The sequence below is a fragment of the Mandrillus leucophaeus genome, unplaced genomic scaffold (genome assembly GCF_000951045.1).
Source record: "Mandrillus leucophaeus isolate KB7577 unplaced genomic scaffold, Mleu.le_1.0 Scaffold14, whole genome shotgun sequence".
NCBI classification, from domain to species: Eukaryota; Metazoa; Chordata; class Mammalia; order Primates; family Cercopithecidae; genus Mandrillus; species Mandrillus leucophaeus.
The window spans coordinates 9,376,391-9,394,687 of record NW_012101365.1 but is presented as its reverse complement, the minus strand read 5'-3'; the positions used below and the strand labels follow the sequence as shown (position 1 = coordinate 9,394,687).

At 41.6% G+C, this 18,297-nt stretch overlaps 1 protein-coding gene across 4 annotated transcripts in view; it reads right to left on the bottom strand.

Moving 5' to 3' along the window:
- The window catches only part of FGGY (FGGY carbohydrate kinase domain containing), a 469,171-nt gene that overhangs the window by 190,126 nt on the left and 260,748 nt on the right, over positions 1 to 18,297 (bottom strand). For 3 of the 4 annotated variants that reach the window (XM_011973864.1, XM_011973863.1, XM_011973865.1), the window contains one exon: positions 8,818 to 8,921. In XM_011973864.1, coding sequence (XP_011829254.1) covers positions 8,818 to 8,921 — 104 coding nt within the window. Of the gene's footprint in view, positions 1 to 8,817; positions 8,922 to 9,086; positions 9,121 to 18,297 lie in introns of those variants that run through there. The other variant, XM_011973866.1, reaches the window with a different exon arrangement.

Sequence of the window (18,297 nt, the reverse complement as noted above, 5' to 3'; positions counted from 1 at the left end):
GGCCTCTGTTCTGTTCCATGGGCCTATATATCTCTTTTGGTACCAGTACCATATTGTTTTGCTTACTGTAGCCTTGTAATATAGTTTGAAGTCAGGCAGCGTGATGCCTCTAGCTTTGTTCTTTTTGGTTAGGATTTTCTTGGCTTTTTAGGTTTTTTTTTTTTTTTTTTTGGTTTCATATGAAATTTAAAGTACTTTTTTCTAATTCTGTGAAGAAAGTCAATGGTAGTTTGATGGGAATAGCACTGAATCTACAAATTATGTTGGGCACTATGGCCATTTTCACGATATTGATTCTTTCTATCCATAAACATGGAATGTTTTTCCATTTGTTTGTGTCCTCTCTTATGTCCTTGAGCAGTGGTTTGTAGTTCTCCTTGAAGAGGTCCTTCACATCTGTTGTAAGTTGTATTCCTAGATATTTTATTCTTTTTGTAGCAATCGTGAATGGGAGTTCACTCATGATTTGACTCTCTATTATTGATGTAACCCATCACATAAACAGAACCAATGACAAAAACCACATGATTATCTCAATAGATACAGAAAAGGCCTTCGATAAAAGTCAACGCGCCCCTTCGTGCTAAAAACACTCAATAAACTAGGTATTGAAGGAATGTATCTCAAAATAAGAAGAGCTATTTATGACAAACTCACAGCCAATATCATACTGAGTGGGCAGAAACTGGAAGCATTCCCTTTGAAAACCAGCACAAGACAAGGATGCCCTCTCTCACCCCTCCTATTCAACATAGTATTGGAAGTTCTGGCCAGGGCAATCAGGGAAGAGAAAGAAATAAAGGGTATTCAAATAGGAAGAGAGGAAGTCAAACTATCTTTGTTTGCAGACGACATAATTGTATATTTAGAAAATCCATTGTCTCTCTCAGCTCCAAAACTCCTTAGGCTGATAAGCAACATCAGTAAAGTCTCCAGATACAAAATTGATTTTTTTCTGTTTTTCAAAAGCATCATTGAGCTATTAGCTTTCAATAAACTATACAAATTTAAGATGTCTGATTTGGAAAGTTTTGACATAGCATACAGCATTGAAGATATGCCCACAATCAAGCTAAACATACCCAAATCTTTCCTTGTGCCCCTTTTTGATCCTACTCTCCTGGCCCTCGTTGTGCCCATTCCATGATTTCAGGTAACTACTGATCTGCTTTTTGTCACTATATATTTGTTTGGTTTTGCAAGACTTTTAAATAATTGAACTATTTTTTATTCAAGAAAGTTTGCATTCTTTTCTGGTGCAACGACTATGGAAAACAGTTTGGCAGTTTTTAAAAACTTACATCTATCCTGTGATCCAGACATTCCATTTCTATAGAAGCCGGGCAGCGATATCTTGCCCCATGATTCTGGAAGCCCAGCAGGAACAGGGCAAAGTCAGGTGAAACAAGGCATCTCAGAAGGTCAGGAATAAAAGCCTTTAGGGAGAAATCTACCTGTCAGCATAATTATTTTGTGTGATTAATCCATGCTGTATCTTATATTATGGTTCATTCCCTTTTACTGCTTAGTAGTATTTTGTTCTCTTGATACACCAAGAGTTGATCTATTCACTCTTGAAAGATATCTGGGTTGTTTCCAGTGTTGGACTATTACAAAGCTTTATTTGCTGGTATCAACATTACTGTACAAATTTTTGTATGGATATATGCTTTTATAAGAGTGGAAAGGCTATATCACGTAGTAGGAATACGTTAACTTTGTAACTGCTAAACCGTTTTCCAAAATGGCTGCATCATTTTACATTCCCACCAGCATCGTGTGAGAGCTACAGTTCCTCATATCTTGACCACCACTTCAGCCATTCTAAGATTAGTAAGAGTAGTAGAGGATCTTAACTGTGGTTTTAATTTGCATTTCCCTAATGACCAGTGCTTTTCATTCAAATCTCTCCTTTGGTGACATGTCTGTTCAAACATTTGCTTATGTTTGCCCCTTTTAACTGTGTCTGCTCTGCCTTTCCTCCAGGCCTTTGAGGGAAGCTATTCAGCTGAAAGGGAGGAGGAAGGACTCTGGGTCAGCCTTCTAGAGGGCTCAAAGTTTTGCCTTCCTAAACATTGTATGACCCACTCAGTCACTCTTTGCCTCAGTCTCCTAACTTGTAAAATGAGGGACAGTAATGGCGCCTACTTCATAGGATTGTTGAGCTGTTTACATCATACAAAGTTTTAGTAAGGTGCTTAGTACACTGTCTGCGGTCAACAGATGGTAGCGAGTAGTATTATTGCTTATCTCCTCATGAGGACTGAGGCTGGGGTGCTACTGCCTGGGGTCAGTCAGAACGAGCTACCTTGAGCTTCTTGAGCGCACAGTCTGTCTCTCATTGTCCACTGAACCACATCAACCCTCTCCTCGCCAAACCAATGCCTAGCATATAGTTTGTTTTCAAAACATGCAATCTGAGAGCTAGTCTTGACACAGAGAGTGTCCTGAGAATGCTGGTTCCTAGAGGGCTGACAACAACAGGTCTTGGTAAACGAAGAGGAAGCGGGGCACTTTCTGAGCAGCACCTCAGCGCTTTCATTGTTAGGTGTAACAGTGGTCCACTGTACCATGTGGAATCCCATCCCACTCCACCCCTCTGGTAACTTCTGCCAATGTCACTTGTTAAAGAGACCATGACAGACAAACTGGTGTCACTTGCCCACTCTTCTCAGCTAGTAACAGAAGACCATCAGTTCATGTTATATGGCTGTCCTGTCTCCCTGTGGTGCCCTCCCAAAGGGCTTATACACGCCCACATACTGCTCAGGCCTCAGGGCAAGTCATCTGTGAGGCTTTGTGGACACAGCAAAGAAAAACAAAGTAGAGAAGACTGAGCAAAGGGCCTACTACAGAAACTGGGCTGGCAGGAACACTGTCCCAGTGGAGACGGGGAAGCCATGATCCTGCAAATATCTCTTCCTATAGGAAAACCTCCTCATCTACCCAGAATTTGAGACAGCCCCTTCTTCCTATTTCCACCATACTCTAGCCATGCATTAACTATAGTAGTTACCACTTTGTATTGCAGTATATCTCCCCTTTTTGTCTTTCTCAATGTGCCTGGGCTCTTTGAAGGCAGGCATGACATTTTTTTTTTTGAAACGGAGTCTCGCTCTGTCACCCAGGCTGGAGTGCAGTGGCGTGATCTCAGCTCACTGACAGTTCCACCTCCCAGGTTCATGCCATTCTCCTGCCTCAACCTCCCCAGTAGCTGGGACTACAGGCGCCCGCCACAACGCCTGGCTAATTTTTCTGTATTTTTAGTAGAGACAGGGTTTCACTGAGTTAGCCAGGATGGTCTCGATCTCCTAACCTCATGATCCACCTGCCTCGGCCTCCCAAAGTGCTGGGATTACAGGCGTGAGCCACTGCACCCAGCAGACATTTTATCTTATTGAAGACTTTAGCCCTTAGCCAGGTAAATTAAAAAAAAAAAAAGTTTTCTTTATGAGTGAATAGTTAATGAATATTTTAAAAATAAATTTTAAATTTTAGAATAGTTTTACAACATAAGATGGTTGTAAAGATCGTATATGCCTCACACCCAGTTACATTTCCCCTATCATTAATATCTTCTGTCAAGTCTATATGTCACAGTGAATGACGCTGATATATTATCATGAACTGAAGATCATACTTTATTCAGATTTCCTTAGATTTTACCCAGTGTTCTTTCTCTGCTCCAGGATCCCATTCAAGATACCACATTACATTTGGTTATCATGTCTCTTTAGGCTCCTCTTAGCTGTGATAGTTTCTCTGACTTTCCCTGTTTTTTGATGACCTGGATGACAGTTTTGAGAAATACTGGTCAAGTATTTTACAGAACATCCCTCAACTAAGATCCATTTGGTGTGTTCCTGGTAATAAGACTGGGCTTATAGGATTTAGGGATGAACACAACAAAGTGTCATTTTCATTACATCATATCAAGGGTACATACTATGAACATGACTTATCATTGTTGATGTTGACCTTGTCACCTGGATGACTGTTTCTCATATTTCTTCAATGTAAAATTACTCTTCCCCCATTTTCCATACCGTATTTTGTGGAAGGAAGTCGCTAGGTGCAGTCCACACTTAAGGAGTGGAAAGTTACGCTCTATCTCCTTGATGGTGGAACATTTACATAAATTATTGGAATTCTTCTGTATAGGAGATGTGTCTCTTCTTTTCATTTATTTATTTATTTAAAATAATTGAAGTCAGTATGGTCTTATGGATATTTATGTCATATTTTGGGTTATAATTCATAAGACTTTATTTTACTGCTAAATGGTTCCAGTTGTGGCCACTGGGAGCTCCTGCAGTTGGCTCTCTGTGACATATTCTCATCTTCTTTTTTTTTTTTTTTTTTGAGAACTTCCTAACTTTCTGGCACTGCAAATGCGCCAAGCTCATCTTGTATATTTCCTATCCCAATCCTAAAATCAACCATTTCTCCAAGGAGTCCTGGTTCTTTGTATTGGATAATGGTATTAGACACTATGATCTGGACGCTACGTGCTTGTAAAAACTAGCTCTTGGGGTGTCCTTATTTCTAGGCCATCCCAGCTAACAGAGCCAGGAAATAAATATGTATTTACTAACCTGTATATGTATATATATCCATAACTATGTCTATATGCATCCATCTGCATCTATGTTAAACTAAATATGAGTTCATACTGATGTCCTTAATTCTAATCCACAATCACATGGATTGTTCATGCATGATTAACGACTCATTTTTAATAACAATATCATATTTGGTATTTTGTGCCAGGTACAGTGCCAAGTCATTTACAAAGATGGTCTAATTTGAACCTGAACAAAACTTTATGGGTAAATACTATCACTCACATTTAACAGATGCAGAAACTGAGGCAGTGAAAGATGAAGCATCCTGCCTAAATTCACACAGTAAGTAGTGGGGGCAGCGTATAAGCCTATGTCTTTTGAGTCTCCACATCCATTCAATGATAGAGAATCACCATCTCTACATTAAGACTGAAAAAACTTCAGTTCTGAGCGATTTAAGATGCATATGTAGTTCCCAGCTCTCTTCAAGTATTGCTCTGCTCAAATCTTACCTCCTCAGTGTTTCTCCCTACCCCGACCCCCCAGGGTCCTCTCCCCATCTGACATGCTAACTGGAAGACAAGTTGCCAAGTTACAACCCAACTTGATGGCTCAAGAAAAGGGTGCTGGTGCAATGGTAAGGATCAGTTCTATCTTACCCCATGACTTTTCAACCTCTGGCTAACCCCTGCTGTGTATTATCTGGGGTTTTGGTGACTTGGTAGTAATTACCTCTGAACAAGCAGCTCTGCTTTCATGGAGTTAAAAAAAGAACGGCAGTTTCCCCCCTGTTAATTAAATCATCCACAAGGAAGATAAATGTGCAGCCATGCTTGTATCTTCTACAATATCAAAGGCCTTATTAATATGTCTTATGTTCAACCTCAGGCTTTTTCTCCAGATTCCTGGAAGCAACAGGAACCTGGAGGTAGGAAGCTTCTAAGTATTTACCAGTACTCACTTACGTGGTCATTCGTTCATTCATTTATTCTTTTTGGGTGATCTAGAAAGAGGTAACCTGGATCGAGTACAAAATGTTCCTGGGAATTTTCTCTCAATCTACTAAATTGGAAACATCAGAAGTGAGCAGACAGGAAGAAAGAGGATCCTTCAGATCATGCTGAAAACCACTTTTTGAAGAACCCACAGCCCCCTTTGGTCCCTGTGTTCTGTTTGGTAAATTTTTCCTCACACTGGCGGTTTTATTTGCCAGAACCACAACAAAGGGGGTCCTTGAGTCTCCCTGGGAGTGTTTCCTCAGACCTGCACCTCTCCTAGACCTAACAAAGGTGTTATTGTTGCTGGGCTCCCAGCACCTGAGGAGATCAAAGACACTTTCCCATGCCAGCATGACCACAGTCTCGCCCTCATGACACAACATTAAAGCTGATGATTAATCCCCTTGGCCCAGAGGGTCCCTTCCCACCCCCAAGTACAAAGCAGGCTGGGGGTGGGGACTGTATTTCAAGCCCAACACGGTCATCATAAACTGGCATTTTACGGCCCTCATTCATGGCAACCAACTGCAGCTGCCCATCAAACTCGTTAAAGCCCAAACAGTTGCTTCATGTGAGCCGTTGACATCACTAGGAAAGTTTAATAACAATCTCCACCATTTTTGAGTGTCTGCTGTGTGCTAGGTACAAATCTACATAGTGCATGTTACTCAACAACCCTGTGAGACTGGCATCATTATCCCCAATTTGATGGATGAAGAATCTGAGGCTCAGAGAAGTTAAGTAGCTTACTCAGGTCAGAGGGCCAAAATGTGCATGAGTAGATGTTCAAGCTTGCCTCTGGACAATGTAAAAGCCCATGCTCTCACCATTCCTCTATGGGTACATCATACTCATGCACAATTCAGGGATGAAAGGAGGAGTAGGAGCTTTGGAATCAGAGTTAGATTTGAGTTCTTAGCTCCAGAACTTCAAAGCTTGTTGTGACTTTGGGAAAATTACCGGACTTTTCCATGCTTTAGGTCCCAAATGTGTAAAATAAATGGGTAGGGAAAGCCAATCTCATCTCCATTAAGAGACAGTAAGACTGAGAAGCAGGCCATCACAGAGACACTTGCATCCACTTAGATTTGCTTCTGTTCGGAAATCTGAATTGAGTGGGATAAAAATGCCTGAAATTCAGATCTCCCAGGAGAAGCTGATTAGATGCATCCCTGTGAAAATAAGAGATAATTTAAACAGGATTAAATCAGTATTCAGTGAAGACAATCTAACAAGTGTAGACTCATATCAAGGGAAAGAAGGGCTGGCTCCTGGGCTGGTGCCTTCTGGCTTAAAGAGGCCTCAGGCCTCTGCAGATCTCTCCCTTCAGGGACAGCTGAGCCTTACAAAAGGGCTGCTGAGCAGAAGAAATATGCTGCAATTATTATTATTATTTTTGAGATGGAGTTTTGCTCTTGTTGCCCAGGTTGGAGTGCAATGGCGCAATCTTGGCTCACTGCAACCTCTGCCTTCCGGGTTCAAGCAATTCTCCTGCCTCAGTCTCCCAAGTAGCTGGGATTACAGGTGCCTGCCACCATGCCCGGCTAATTTTTTGTATTTTTAGTAGAGACGGGATTTCACCATGTTGGCCAGGTTGGTCTTGAACTCGCCACCATGCCCGGCTAATTTTTTGTATTTTTAGTAGAGACGGGATTTCACCATGTTGGCCAGGTTGGTCTTGAACTCTTGGTCTCAGGTGATCCACCCACCTTGGCCTCCGAAAGTGTTGGGATTACGGGCGTGAGCCACTGTGCCCAGGCAAATATGATGCAATTTTAAAACTTAGACAAATTCCATTCAAGACTGCCCAGAGCCCTGACAAACAGAAGGAAATCTATATCCTTAAAGTCCAGCAGGAATGTCATCTCAAGAAGATTCTATCACCCTGCACCCTCCCAGGCGAGTCAGTCACTGCTTGCTTTCTGCTCAGTAACAACAACAGTCCTAGTGATTAAGAGTGAGCTCTTGGGATGTGCTTACTGCACGTGGAACACTTAGTATTACCTCATTTAATTCTTGCAGCACTCTGACAGGTGCTGTCGCTCTCCACATATTGCAGATGAGGAATCTGGGGCCCAGAGAGTTTAAGTACCTTGCCCAAAGGCCCACACTTAGTAAACTGAGGAAGTGGGACTGGAAACCACTCGGGCTGACTCCCTCAGCCATACAAAATGGGATGCCATGTGCAAGAATACCTCGCACATTGCTTGGCACGTGACAGATGCTTAGTATCATGAGATCGATTTGTATCTACATTGGGGGGCCTCGCATTATATTCTAATACCTGTTATAACTTCATCTCATCAATGGGACAGCCAATGTCATTCTTATATCCACAGTTTAGCACAAGAGCAGGGATTGACAAATAAGTACATATATTTATATTCACTGAACCAGAATATCCAATGGTAGAGAGGCTCAGGGGTCCCTACAGTTGCAAAACAGTTTCACATCCCACATAATTTCCTCCATAGCTGCTTTGATTCTGCCCTGGGCTGTGTCCCGCTCTAATCTCTGCTCATCTCCCTGCTCCTCCCCCATTCTTCCCTCTATTTCACTTATCTGGGAAAATTCCAAAGAGTCGTCGATTTAAGTTTAACAGAGTAATGACTTTTAAATAAAAATATGGTAGAAATGGGTACTTATCGGAATGGAATGCTTTCAGACTCATGCATTTAAAGAAGATATAAATTTTAGGGCAGGCACTAAATTTTAACTGCAATCTTGGAGAAAGCCTTTCCACTAATTCATGGAGAAAAATTAACAAAGTGAAAATTGCTTATCAGTGTTCTTTTGAAGTCATGATATGCAGTCTAATTCTATAGATCATCAGGACGCTCCCAGGGAGATGGATTTATATTGATTGAGAGAGAGTTCCCTGGCCAAGGAAAACAGACACTCTTTGCAGAGAAGACCCCCCTACCCATTAGAGACAGATCAGTCTGGGGGAGTTAGACTTTGTCACCTTAGGATCAGATGTCACCATTCATGCCTGGGCTCTCTGGCCAGGGTGACGTCAAACGGAGCACTCAATCCTTTTCATGCTTACTAAGAATTTGGCCCCTGGAAAAAGATCCAGCAAATGTAAGCAAGGGAGGTGGAGTGGGGAGCTAAGCTTCTGGCTAGACAAAGCACAGGGGGCAGGAAGGGAAGAGAGGAAAGAAGTGAAGGGGTGAAGGAGCCAGCACTCAGGGTCTTCTTCCACGCTGCCGCCTGCTGTGTGGTGGCTTTGCCTTTGTGCTTAGTGGACTCACCCCCATGTGACAAGAAGACGTTCCACAGATGACAGCCAGCCGTGACGTCACTGGCTGCCCCTCACAGACAAGGCCGTGCCCTTTCACATCTGCCCCAATCACTCCTGTGAGAAAGGAAAACAAAAACAAATCCTCTTTAACACATAAAAAAGAGGGAGAGAAAGCTAAAAACAAGCATTAACAGATCTTCTTTTTCATAGTCAAACAACATGGAGGAAGAGTCCTGTGTGTAGGGCAGTCTCAAGCAGAAACCCGAAGGGCATACTTGCCTGCATGGGAAAACTCAGAGGCCTGCTCGGATTTCGCTTTGTTCTGGTCAATGTATGGCACCCAACATTATCATAATGGCAGTAATTGTAATTGTCATAGCAAAAGCAGCAGCTATCAGTTACTTTGTGCTCACTAAATACCAGGCACTATGCTACATATTTGCATACATGGTCTCATTTTAACCCCATCATAGATATTAATAATGCTAAACATCAGAGGAGAAACTAAAGTCTGCAGAGGTTAACTGACTTGCCCAAGGCCACACTGCTAGGAAGGAGCACAGCCAAATGGAATCTGGTTTAACACATCACATCTCAATCCCAAAGAAGTCAAAGCAAAGGAACTAACTGTCTGATGACTGAATCTTTTTGGCATCCCTAGGTCACCATTCTTATAACTACTTATCGTAGAACTCCAAGTGTGAAGGAGATGACTGAGAGCCAGTTCCTAGTAACAGAATGCCAAATAGCAGAGGGTTTCCCATAAATGGTAGAAATTTAGGCTTCTTCCCCATAGGGCTCATATTCCTTGATACTTGCAGGGCAACTGATGTTACAAATGTGACAAAAAAGCTAGGAAGACTGTTTAGGGCCTGGAATTGTATTCACTTGCTCAAATATCCAAGTCCCTTCTATACACAAAACGATATATACTAAGAGTGATGTGGAAGCCACAAACATGCAGACACGCAGAACTACAACACAAAGCTGGGGGTAGAAAGTGCTCAGGCAGGACGCAGAGACTGGGACACAGGAGAGAACAGCTCCTGCTGACCTCATCAGCTCCCACGCAATGCCATGTTTGTTCTCAATCTCTAATCCTCGATGCTCTTTCCCACCTCAAGACCTTCACATTTGCTCTTCCCGCTGCCTGGAATGCCATTCCCCCAACCTCTCTGTCAGGCCAGTTCTTATTGACAGGGCTTCCCTGATCCTCTAGGACAGATGATTCCCCCTGTTAAATAGTGTCATGCACTGGACTTCCCTAGCACAAAATACACTGGTAATTTTGAAACATCATATATCCCATCTGCCTTCCTTCTATAATAAAAGTTGCTAGGGGCTGGTACTCTTACTCAAATGCTTAGCCCAGGACCTATCACAGTAGCTAGCTCAGTGCAGGAAGCAGGAGTACCAATGCTTGGGAATGCAAGGATGAAGAAGACAAGTCCCTGTTCACAGTCCGGTGGGAAGGAGAGGGAAGCCTAAATGGAGCATTTCAGTGCAGGGAAATCAGTATATCACAGGAGGGGCCACAAGGGCAGCTAACCCACCTATAGGGGCCCAAGGAAGTTCAGTCTATACTCAATTCTGCAGAAGTTAGCCAGGTAAATGGCAGGGTAAGAATGTCTCATCAGGCCACAAATCCCCAGATACTGAAGGCACTGGCTGCTCAGCAGCAGCCCTTGCTAGAAAGTAATGTGAGAAAAAGGCCAGAGACAGGGCTCTTACAGCTTTCGAGGGTTTTCCACTGCTTTTTCCAAACTCTACCTTCTGGGGCACAGCAACCTGTGAACCTCTGCTATTGTTCAGAGGTCTAGCAGCAGGGGGAAGTAAGACTCTTCCAAACTTTCTGTGTTAGTTATCACCCGGTAGTTAGATATCCACAATCAGGCAATACAGGTCTGAGACTTTTGCCTGCAAGAATCCTTGGCCTATGTGTTTTCAGATCAAGTCCCCTGCTCTGCTCAGTACTGTGGGGCTGCCCCTGCAGGCAGCAGTTCCCAGACTCAAGTCAGCCAAGGTTGGCCCTGCTGGGAGATCTGGGCCTGGAGGGAAGGGGAAGCAAGAGCCTATTTACTTCTCTTCTGTGCCAGGCAGCAGCTGTTTCCCCTCCACCACTCGGGCTGTGCTGACAGGGTCGCTATGGCTCCAGCATCTGCTGGTGTCCCCTGCCTTTAGACTATGGGAACACCACCTCCCTCCTTAGTCCCTCCAGCCTGGGGATGGTAGCCGTTTCCATTTCACTGATCTCTGAATTGCTTCATAGGGAATGTAGCTCTTCTCAGTTCCTCCATCATCAGGATCACCATTTTTGGGTATTAAATTGCCTGTTTTTTAAACACTTAGAGTGGTTTATGTTTTGCTGGATGGATCCTGAGTGATACGATTCTCCATTCAGGGCACAAAGGCTTTTGTACTGGAATGACCCAAGATATGAACTCATTTTAAGTGAGTTATTTTTACATGCTCTTTATATACATGTCTTATTTTATTCTTACAACAACCTAATGTGACTGGTATTAGTATGATCCTCATTTTATGGGTAAGAAAACCGAAGCTTAGAAATGAGTAGTAACTTCATCAGGGTCATGCAGCTCACAAGGAATAGGGCTGTGATTCACATTCAGGTAATCTGATTCCAAAGTGCTGGTTCTTCGCCCCCAAGACTCACAGGTTTTTCTCTAAGATAAAAATCCAACAACTGGGCAGTCAATGTTTACTTATCTGTACAACTCAAAATATTGGCATCTTAAATACATTGATTCTGAGATCCTTGACAAAAAAGGAGTTGGCCACAGCTGGTCCACAGTATCATAAATAGGTTCAAGGAATTCCTGAGAATCACCCACATTTACCGGTTGCACACATACAAAGTACAGGCAAAGTTAATGTTACAGGGTCATTCAATACTAAAAGAGAATTAAAATGAAGGAACCAGAAATTTGTAGGGAATATTCATTTGTTTCTTCTTGGGTTGGCAGATTCATTGTTGCTATATCTAGACTTAGAACCTGAGAACTAGTGTGCTATTATGAGAAAAGGGTGGAATTTGGAGACAGAAGGATCTGCTATAAAATGAGGAAAATAACAACATCAAATGGCTATTGTGATATTGCAGAAATACTTAAAAAGAGATGTTTAATGGTAGCTCTGTCACCATCATCACTACCGCCATCACTCTCTCCACCACCACCAGCATCACCATCATTATCATCCTCATCTGAACCCCCTCTCAAGAGACAATTAGATTCTTTCTTCCTTTCTAGTAAACATATCAACATCAAAGATAGGCTGGGTACTGTGCTGAGCTCTTTGAATGTTCTCTCATTTAATCTTTGCAACATCCATAAAAGGTAAACATTCTTTCTTCCTCTTAATAGATGCAGAAGCAGAAGAACAGAGTGTTCAGGTAACTTGCCCAAGGCCACACGGATTTAAGAAGCACTGCCAGGATTTGACCATGTTCTGTCTGACTCCAAAGCTTATGTTCTTTCTATACTCCTCACTTTATGATGTTATAATTGTCTTATATAATGAAAACATACTTGGAAGTGCTAGTTCACCATGAAACACAGTGACAGCCATGGGCTAAGAGTTTCAGCCCCAATTCTGCCACAAATAGCCTAAAAGTTTGAACTGGTTCTCTCACCTCCACAATGAGAGAAATGAATTACAAATGGAGGTCCTTCCTCAGCCATTCTCAGTATATACACAGAGCTTATCCTAAAACACGAGCTGAGGTGTCTCCTTACCTAAAATTATATATGTTGGGCGGGACTAGCCTGATTTCCCCTCAAGAGAGGTTCTCTATGATCTGCCTAATGTCCACCCCCATTCAGCAGCCATGCATAGCTGATGTTCACTGCAAGACCACATGAGTCAGAGAGTTGACATATCTTATTTTTCCTTTGGCCACACGGTGTTTTGGTGGGCTGTCCCCGAGAAAAGAGGTTCAGAGACAAGCAGGGAAAAGCAAGAAAAGGTGGGAGGAGCTTTCTTCTTTCTGGAGAAACATATTTTGCCATCCATAAAGGAATCACAGGCTGCACATGTACATCAGGAAACAATTCACAAGATGTGATTTTTGACACAAGTGCAGCCCTCAATACTGCTGGGGCCCTTCATATGACCATACCAGTGTCAGTTTATTCTGCAATCCTCAAAATGTTTAAGGAGCAAAAGTAGCAGCTGAAGAAAACAGGCATAAAAAAATGGTGACATCATCAATTGTGTTTTCCCTGAAACTTGCACAATGCCCAACTGATGGCAGTTGCTCAATAAATGTTTGTTGAATTAAAAAACAAATAGCAGAAAAACAGGCTTACTAACTCAATGAACTAAATGCCTCCCACCCCTCAGTGTAACACACATAGTTCATATCAAGCAATGTTTAAAAAGAATGTTAAAAAAGGAACATTTAAAACTTCATGAACAGCTCTCTTATTTACTTTAATATGCTGTCTCCCTTCGTCTCTCCCATTCATCCAACCAACAATACTTCCACCCAAGCATTGAGTACCTACTATATTTATGTAAAATAAAAAAGAGACTTTGCAAATGTTATGATTAAGAGTATGTTTTCCTATAATTTATCATGCTGTGGCAGTTTTGAAAGCTTACAGGGTTATACAGAAGAAAAACATCCTGAGTTCTTGCATTTGTGTTATAATTATCTCCTACTTTATAGCCATATAAAGTACTTTATAGCCTGCAAAGTATCCTCAAATACTGTAACCTTCAATTAGTCCTTAGAAAATCCTGTGATATGTGTATTTTATTTCCAGTTCACAATTGAAGAAACTGAATTTCAGAAAGGTGAAGTAATTTAGTTGAGTTTATTTAGTAACTTAGAGGTAGAAGTTGGACTCAACTAGGATTTTCAGTCTCTGAGTCTGATATGTTGGCATCTTGAAAAAGATTCTCTTGAAACAACAACCTCAGGCACCTTCTCTGAAGTAGCAAAAAGGATAAGAAGGGTTTTGAACATACTTAAGACTATATCAGTTTGAGACTCTTGATTCAACCATTTGGATTAATGAACTGACCGATGAATCCCATCCAGTGAGTTTCTTGCCAAAGCTGGCTGGGAGGTTTCTGGAGTTCCTGGAGAGGAAGGTCTCCAGAGAAGGCTCCCTAGTGACCACCAGCTTTATGTATGCAAACTGACAACTGTATGCTCCTGGAAGGATAACAATCATATCAAAGACATGTTCTCTGCAGAAGACCTAACACCAGACTACATACAAGCAGACACTGAAGTCCATTGTTTTGACTAACATTCATTTATGTTATACAGAACACAATATATTGGGTTAGTATTATGGCACAGTGTTTAAAAATAAGGACTCATTCATCATGTGATTTCTTATCTTCTTTATGTTTCTTATCTTCTTTATGTCTCGATTTCTACATCTCTACAATATGAATAGTATCCTCCTCACAGATTATAAAAATTATATATATGTTAATATAGGTGTAAAGTACCTATAACAGTGCTAATAAGAGCATTCTGTGATGGAAATGTTTTATATTTGCACTGTCCGATACAGTAGATACCAGACACATGTGGCAATTGAGCCCTGAAAATGTGGCTAGTACAACCGAGGACTGAATTTTTTATTCTATTTTAATTAATTCACATTCAAGTAGCAACATAGAGCTAGTGGATATTATATTGAATGGTACAGGTTAAAACATGCTTAGTACTGTATGAATCTTTGCTGTTTTTATTATTTTTATTATTGTTATTGCTGTTTTTGTTGTTTATCTACTTCTTCAGAGTTAGGCTTGAATCCCTCTTTCATCCCCTTGGGCAAAAATGCCTTGATCCCTTAGAACTTCAATTTCCATATCTGAAGAATCTGGATAGCAATACTTACCCACAAAGTTGGGGTGAGAATTAAGTGAGAATTAGGTGGAACACACCGGTACTCAATAAATGGGAGCTACTCCATCCAGGACCTACAGAAGTGCCTGGCACAAGCAGGGCTCCATATGGGTGGGATCTTTTCTCCTTATTCCTGAATGTGATTTGGTGGTCCTTGCCACTAAGCATTTGTTTACTGTGCTCCCTCTGCCTAGGATATCCTTTCCACCAATACACCTCATCCCATAACAATCCTAGGGAACATGGATTCCACTTTGAAGACTCAGTTGCAGCATCAGAAGTCTTTCCTGATCACATCTCCCCACATCCCCAAAACACCCCAGACCAGCAGAACCGACCAAGCCTCCTTCCTTTGTAGCCCATCTCCTGACCCTCTACAGATTCTACCACTGTAACTATAGTTTATGTGTTTGCACAGACAACACAAACAAATCCCTCTACTACACTATAAGCAAATGGAGGCCAGGGCAAGTCTTCACACTGCAGTGGCTCACTATTTTTTGGTGTTGTCATCGATGAATGAATGAATGAATGAATAAATGAATGTGTGTGGCAGAAGTCACATACTAGTAAAGCACAAGACATTTTCTAGGTAACAATAGCACATTTAATCACTGACAAAGGCTCCGTGTCTTAAATATGAATAAAGGTGAAAAATATTGATGGGTTTTGAGTGGCCACTCATGGGTAATAATGTAATTACTGGAGCCTCACAACATATCTTGTCAAAAATCACTGGTAAAGACTAAAGGTTCTAAGATCCTTGATTACTGGGAGACTGCTTTGTGCTGGACACTTTGCAAATATTGTCATATTTGATTCCCACAATGATATTGCAAGGTAGTTATTATCACATTGATTTACAAATAGAGAAGAGGAGAGTAAAGTTTTTCAAGCAACTTCTACAAGGTCCCACATTGCTAAATTGCGGGGGATCTGGGGGTGGGACTATATCACACCCAGATCTACCTGACTCTAACTCTATCTTATCCTACATTATCTCGTGGAGTTCACAGAAGCTAGTTCCTTTCTTTTCAACTGCTTACAAGAACTCTAAGTATTCCCAGACAATAGCATAGCTGAACTCAGATCTCTTTCAGGACTTACTGTCAAAATGCCACTAAAGCAAACCCAAAGGGTTAACCTCAAGCCTAGCAAATGAAGGGCCACTAAAAGGTGGCCGGGTGTGGTGGCTCATGCCTGTAATCTCAGCACTTTGGGAGGCCTAGGCGGGTGGATCATGAGGTCAGGAGTTCGAGACCAGCCTGGTTAATATGGTGAAACCCCATCTCTACTACAAATAGAAAAATTAGCCGGACATGGTGGCATGCACCTGTAATCCCAGCTACTTGGGGGATGAGGCAGGAGAATCGCTTGAACTCAGGAGGTGGAGGATGCAGTGAACCGAGATTGTGCCACTGTACTCTAGCATGGGCCACAGAGCGAGACTCCATCTCAAAAAAAAAAAAAAAAAAAAAAGTCAAAAAGGTAATCCCAATGTTTTATAAAGTATTGCTTTGACCTTAAAAGAAATGTGGTCTAGAACTTACTCCAACTAAATCCTAAAGTAGGTTTACTTTAAAAAACTAATCCCACAATTTAAGCCAACAGAGAAATTTTACACACCTTGACATTGCCACTGCCCCCTCCCCCGCAACCCTCCCACCCTCTGCAGAGCAAGAAAGATGATAGGAAAGGTCTTTGTCTACATGAGATGTAAACAGACATTTACTAGATAAATGAACTAGTTAGGGCGTAATGGTTCAAAGAAAGGGCCCTGGAACTAGACTGCTTGGTTTCAAGTCTGGCAAGTAGGTCAAATCACTTAAGCTTCCTGTGTCTCAGTCTCCTGATCTATAAAATTGAAATGATGATAGAATGCAGCTTATAGGGCTATCATGAAGATTAACTGAGTGGAACAATGTCTGGGACAGTTTACTCAATATATTTTCACCATTTTTGTTGTTACTGCCGACAACTTCCAATCTTTGGTGTTAATAGCAAGGCTTGGCATAACAGTTCATTTGCTTTCAGCACGGTGTGTGCTTTGCCAGAGTTATTTGGGTTTTCTTAGATTGACTGGAACATCTGTTTTCTGTCCTTGACTATACAACTGATGACAAAATAATTGGGGGCCCAGGGGAATAAGGAAAATGAGGTACCAGGTAGTAGGCATAACCCAGGCTAGCATTTCAAACATTAAGAATAAACCAAAATCTGTTTATTTCACGAAAAGCCACAATTACATGCAGCACCATGCATGCTGCAATTTAACTTGGAATGGCATTCATCATTTCTGTCTTCATGCCACACTCCTCCATGACTTACAGCAATCAGAAACCAATTCAAGAGGTGGGTTGTATTCGGAGGAGTGGAGAGAACAAACAACAGACCTTCCAATAACTGGGTCTCATTCCTCTGTTTCTCCTTTCTACCCAGAAAGATCGGATCTCAAAGGTAGGCTAATATGTATAGCCTGGAAATCTGAGACTTAGAGAAAACTAGAAAAATCCACAGTGAAGACAAAGCAAAAACTTGATTTCAGAAATTCCTTTCTTCCTAACCTCAACACAGCCTCTAGATTACTTGGATATTATCATCTATGACTTCAGACAAGACAACTTCTCATTCTCAGACATTAGGCATGGTAAAGTATCAGGTTGAAATCTAATCCAAACAGCCAAGTTAACTCACAAAAATTACTTTGTAAAAATTAAAAACAGAAACAAAATTAAGAGAACTGGCCTAAGCACCACAAATGCATCTTATGGAGTAAGTCCTTAAATAGATCGAATACTGTGATTTGAAAGCGCACAAATGCTTCCTGAAAATTTATAAATTGATTAATTCAACAGCTATTTACTGATCCCCAATTATAAGACAGGAACTATGCTGGGTGCTGGAAATCTAAAGATGAAAGTTGTTTCCTTGTATTTTACAAGATCCCAGTCTAGCAGTGATGAAAAGATACACAGGCAGACATTTATGAGACATTATGGGAGTGACCAGTGACTCAGATCTGAATAGTCTAATAGAAGGAAGGAGCCCCAGTCCCTGACCTCATTTGGATGGTTAGAGGCAGGGGCTCCTAAAGCAGGTGAGGCAGAAGTGTATCAGCCATCAGGGAAGGAAGATGGGGAGGGAAAGGCTTTCAAGTACACCTTGAGACAAAAGAGACAAAGTCAAATACACAGTAGAGAGAAATAGCCAGATGGTACAAAATTGTTGAGCTACACAGTCTGAAGGAGACGGAACTCTGCATTCTGAAGAAGCTGGTTGGTGTAAAGTTCTGGGTCTGAAGTCTGACAGATCTGTATTTGATTCTTTCTCACCACCAGTTTCCTGTGCAAACTTCTGTAAGGGAACACACCTCTTCCAATCCCACTTTTCTCACTTGTAAGGTGAAAATAATGGCATTTCCTTTACAGGGTCATTTTTCCTGGTATCTGCACTTGATGGCGTTCAGGACATGCTACCCCAAAATATGGCATGTTAGTATTTTGAATAGTTTAAGCTGAAGGTATCTGAGAAAACCATAGAGGCATAGAGGTCACTCTTACCTTTCCCCTACCATTCTCCCCTAAAGCAGGTCATTAAACC